Raw genomic sequence first — 4979 nt, forward strand, 5'->3', positions numbered from 1 at the left:
CCCGGACCCAGCGGTGGAGAGGTCCCGCGTCGCTGCGGCCCCGGCCTCTTTCCCCGGGCGGGTGCCTTCCCAGGAGGTTCAGCCGCACGCCGACCCGCGGCCGAGGGTCGCCCAGATCCCCGCTGCAGATCGCGGAGGGCAGCCTCACCCTTCCCCAGGCTTCTGACCGTTCCGCCGGACATTGCAGCGCAGCACAGGCCGAGCTCCCAATGGAGTTTAAAGTTCAACCAGGAAGTCGGTCGCGCCTCCCCTGTTTTTCTCAGAAGTGCCAGGCTGGGGCAGCCGTCAGCCCGCCCTGGGCTGTGTGCGCAGGGACCCGCGCTGCCCGGGCGCTGAAAGGAAACCTGAGCGCAGAAGCCCCTGGGCGACCCGACCCAGCGCGCAGGCGGATTCCCCACCCTCTCCAAGAAGGAAGACCCAACTACCGCAGCCTGGGCGCCTGGAGGGAGATCACAGCCGATATTCCCACTGCAGGCGCCTTTGCAGTACATGTGAAAACTGGAGTCTTAAATTCACCCTCTCTGAGCCTGTTTCTTCTGCAGTATGGTTGTTGGAAGGATTCTATTTTTACTAAGTTCTTAATACATAGTAGGAACTCAATAAATTGAGGTTTATTATGACTACTATAAAACGGATCAATTACAGGAAAATAAGTAGATACTCTGTTGCAACTGCTTACCTTTACTGTAAAAACTTTGATTATTTACATCTTTCTATCCAGAGAAATGATGCTCACATGTTGCTTTCTCAATTTTCTTGTACACATTGCCTTTCACAAAAAGCAAATACTTGTCTAATACACAGAAGGTCATTGATACGTGTACTTAATAAATGGAGTAATTTCCAATATGCTGTATAATCTTTTTCCATGTTTAAAGATCCTAGAAAACCTACTTCATGGGTGAACATTTTAGCGAGATGAGAAAAGTCATCTTTCAGATATCACAGACCTTGGCTACAACCCAAGAAAAGCTGAGAAGCTGGGAGTGAGATGAATTCTTCTTGGAAAATAAATGTCCTTTGTTGTTGTTTTGTTTTCCTGTGGATGGTTCTGGACAGGTTTTGGGTTTTAGAGCTCCATAAACTCGAATAGACCTTTGCTCTTTTGGCCTTTAAGACAAGCTGAGATCTACAAAGGGATAAAACCTCAAGGTGAGGATTAGGCTTAATCTGTCCAGGACTGGTCTAGTGATGATGGGATGGAGATTTGCAAGGAAAGAAAGTTGAAAGAGCTAAAATGGGTTTAGGAGGATTGCAGGCTTCCTAAAAATAGTGAAACACACTGCTTATCATCTTTGGAAGCTCAGGGCTGCTCCTTGCATCACTGATTAGATTAAAAAATTATGGGTCTTAGATTTTATTTCTAATATCAAAAATCATTCACAGTGAGAACTCACCCATTTTCCTCAATTGTCCCTCCAAGTCCATTTTCTGGGATAGTCTGTCTTTCACCTCCAGACTAAGAAAGAAAGAGCACTCCTCTTCCTGTGATCTGCACGGTGTAGAGGTCACGGCATCTCCACCTGAATACCAGCCACAGATATTCCCCAGAAACCCAGTTAGAGACCTCCATTTTCATCTAAAACCCAGTCAGATTGCAGAGAGTAAGATATGCTTTTCCAATGCTTTTTCAATTTGATTTTGTTCAGTTTCTCCTTTGCTCTAGCAAAGGGCAGGTTCGACTTCCCAGGTCATGGCTAATTCCAGCCCAGATCAGTATCTCTTTCCTAGAGTTCACACTTCTTCTCACCTTCTGCCTCACCTACCTGCCATTTACTCTGGGAGCAGTAGCAAGATTTGCCTCCTCACCTTCTTTTCTAGTGATGGCTTTAAAATGCTCAAGTTGTAGTTAAAGGAATATTGTGTTTTCTGGGGGTGGGGTGGGGTGTAGGGAGGGCTTGATGGAACACAAATAAGTCAACTAGTGAGGGAGTGGCAACAGAAACTATCCCGAGCTTAAGAAGTACTTGAGAAGAAAGTTTGACTGTTGTCCAAGCCACTTCTCTCTGTGGCTCAGCAATGTGGGATTTTGTCAGCCAATCAGTGCAGACCCTTAACACCAAGCACCACCTGTGTTTGGCACTCACATTTCAGCAAAGAAATTCTTCAGAGCAGAAACACATAGCTCTACTCCTTCCTCATCCCATGTCAGCAAAGTGCACCACCATCTCTGATTGTGATAATCAGACTCCCAGGAGCATCCTGGATTCTTCCTTCTCTCTTACCCCTCTTTATCAATCCATCACCAAAGCCCATAGCTGTTGTTGTTATTGTTTTTCATATTTATGTATTTGGCTGTGCCAGGTCTCAGTTGCAACATGCAGGATCTTTGATCTTCACTGTGGCATGTGTGGTCTTCAGTTGTGGCTTACAAACTCTGAGATGCAGCATGTGGGGTTAGTTCCCTGACTAGGGACCAAACCCAGGCCCTCTGCACTAGGAACAGAGTCTTCTTCACTGGACCACCAGGGAAGTCCTGATATAGGTTTTTACCTTTAAAATATTTTTAACACATTGCCTCCTCAATGGCTTTCAACTGGGGGTGATTTTGCCCCCCCTCCAAGGGAACATTTGACAATATCCACAGACATTTAAAAAAATTATCTTACTTACTTATTTTTGGCTGTGCTGGATCTTTGCTGCTGTGCAGGCTTTTCTTTAGTTGCAACAAGTGGGAGCTGCTCTCTAGTTTCAGTACACAGGTTTCTCATTGCGGTGGCTTCTGTTGCCGAGCTAGTACTCCAAGGTGTCGAGGCTTCAGTAATTGTCACACATGGGCTCAGTAGTTGGTGCTCCCTGGTTTAGTTGCTCTGAAGCATGTGGGATCTTCCCTGATGAGGGATCAAACCCATTTCTCTTGCATTGGCAAGTGGATTCTTTACCATTGAGTCACCAGGGAAGTCCCTATATTCATTTTTGACTGTCACAAGAGTAGAGGTGCTACTCACAGGGATGCTGCTAAACATCCTGCAGTGAGACTCACCCCATATCCAGTCCCAGATGCCGGCAGTGCTCAGCTTGACAACCCTGCTTTGCTTCCCTTGTTAGAATCATGAAATCAACTCCTAACAGATCTTCCTATTTCTATTCTCCTCACTCTCCTACCCAATTGATAATCCTCCAGCCAGAATGATCTTTTATAAACATAAATCTTATCTTGTCATTCCTCTAAACCGTTTAATGTCTTCCCCGGAGAAGGCAATGGCACTCCACTCCAGTACTCTTGCCTGGAAAATCCCATGGATGGAGGAGCCTGGTAGGCTGCAGTCCATGGGGTCACGAAGAGTCGGACACAACTGAGCAACTTCCCTTTCACTTTTCACTTTCATGCATTGGAGAAGGAAATGGCAACCCACTCTAGTGTTCTTGCCTGGAGAATCCCAGGGACAGGGGAGCCTGGTGGGCTGCCGTCTATGGGGTCACACAGAGTCAGACACGACTGAAGTGACTCAGCAGCAGCAGCAATGTCTTCCCCTGGCTCTTAGGATAAAGATCAGCATTCACAACTTGGCCTTTACTTGTCCCTTGCTCCTTCTCCAGCCTTCAGTGTTTTCTACTGACCTTCCTCTATTTCAATAACACTGCCCTTCCCAGTTCTTACCATCTGTTGTCCTGCCTTGATACTTTTTTAAAAACTGTCCTCTATTCCTTCCCCATCCCCTGCCCCTCAGCCATCACTCTTTATCCTTTAAATCTCAATGAAAACAGCACATGCACACAGCAATCAGCTCTGACACTGCCCATGCAACCAGGAGAGAATTACACCATAAGCCCTCATAATATCGTTCTTCTTTTCTTCTTAATTCAATCTACCATTCTACCTTTATGTAATGAAATGGATGTCTATTCCTCACTCGCTGGGCCCCACTAAGAAGGAAGTTCTTCTAAGTTCCACAAAGAAAGGAACTGTATCTGGTTTGCTCACTATTTTGTTCCAAGCGACTAGCACAATGCACAGTAATACTCGGTAAATATTAATATGTGCGAGTGAAATGAAGACGAGAAGATGGCAAGATGAGAAGGAGAGACGTAAAGAAGGGAAGAAAGAGGACCAGAAGGGAGGGAAGGAGTGCAAAAGTAAAGGTGGGGAGGGCAAGAGAGGGAAGGGAGGAAGCAAGAACAAACTGCGAATCTTTTGATCCGTTACTTCCAGAAGCTGAATGCCTCCTTGAAATAGTGGAGGGTATATTAGAGTATGTAATTAGTAACCAAAGGTTTGAAGCTCTAGATTTAGACTCGATCTGGCTTTAAGTCCCTCTCAGTTTTGTAGTCTTGGGCAATTACTTCTCTCACCCTGCTTTTCTTTTCTACAAAATGGGTCTGATAGAGGATTTGAATATTAAATGAAATAATATCTGAACCGCCCTTGGAACAACGTCTGGCACGGTCAGCACTCAATACTAAAGCCTGTTAATGCCATTTATTATTTGTGTAATTACTTGTCCGAGGCTGGATCACTCCAGCACCCACCCGGGGCCAGCCTCTTGTTTTGCCCTCCGCTCTCCCATTGGTTGAGACAGCTCAGCTCTTCCACCAATCCGCTTGGCTTAAGAGAGAGAAGCTTAAAGGGCAGAACCAATGGGCTCAGGAGTTACGGTATCCCGGATACGGTGTAAACAGTGGCGGCTCTGCCAGCCCAGCAGCCAGGGACCTTAGGTAACCGTTGCGGACCCTGTCCTGGGTCAGGTGTTGGCTGCCCCCGGCCGGCTGAGAAATATCTGGGCCATGGCGCAAGGCCGGGAGCGAGATGAAGTCCACAACGTCGCCCTTGGCGCGTCCCTGTCCGTGAGGTGCGGCGTCCCTGCGACTGACTCCTCGCGGAAATTCTTCCCTCAGAACTACAACCTCTCCTTACCCTTTGCTTCATCTTGTCCTGTAGACCTGCCGTCCCACAAATTCGACCTCTTCTTCAGCCACCAACGCCTTCCTTCAGACTTCCTTTCTCTGTGACTTCGCTCCCTTCATTTCCTTATTCAATG

The 4979-nt window shown here is 46.9% G+C and overlaps 2 protein-coding genes across 4 annotated transcripts in view; one reads left to right on the top strand and one right to left on the bottom strand.

Moving 5' to 3' along the window:
- LOC105002643 (glutathione S-transferase omega-1-like) overlaps positions 1-345 on the bottom strand; it is a 13726-nt gene extending 13381 nt beyond the window's left edge. The window contains exon 1 of one of the 2 annotated variants that reach the window (XM_010859399.1): positions 168-345. Coding sequence is in view for 1 of the 2 variants with exons in the window: in XM_010859398.1 (XP_010857700.1) it covers positions 149-182 (34 nt within the window). In the remaining variant the exon portion in view is untranslated. Of the gene's footprint in view, positions 1-148 lie in introns of both variants that reach the window. The other variant, XM_010859398.1, reaches the window with a different exon arrangement.
- Positions 346-4631: 4286 nt separating this feature from the next.
- Positions 4632-4979, top strand: part of CFAP43 (cilia and flagella associated protein 43) — a 101118-nt gene continuing 100770 nt past the window's right edge. For both annotated transcript variants that reach the window (XM_010859400.1, XM_010859401.1), the window contains exon 1: positions 4632-4790. In XM_010859400.1, coding sequence (XP_010857702.1) covers positions 4726-4790 — 65 coding nt within the window. In that variant the 5' untranslated portion in view covers positions 4632-4725. The remainder of the gene's footprint in view (positions 4791-4979) is intronic.

Source organism: Bison bison, unplaced genomic scaffold, assembly GCF_000754665.1.
Source record: "Bison bison bison isolate TAMUID 2011002044 unplaced genomic scaffold, Bison_UMD1.0 scf7180017864456, whole genome shotgun sequence".
Classification (NCBI taxonomy): domain Eukaryota; kingdom Metazoa; phylum Chordata; class Mammalia; order Artiodactyla; family Bovidae; genus Bison; species Bison bison.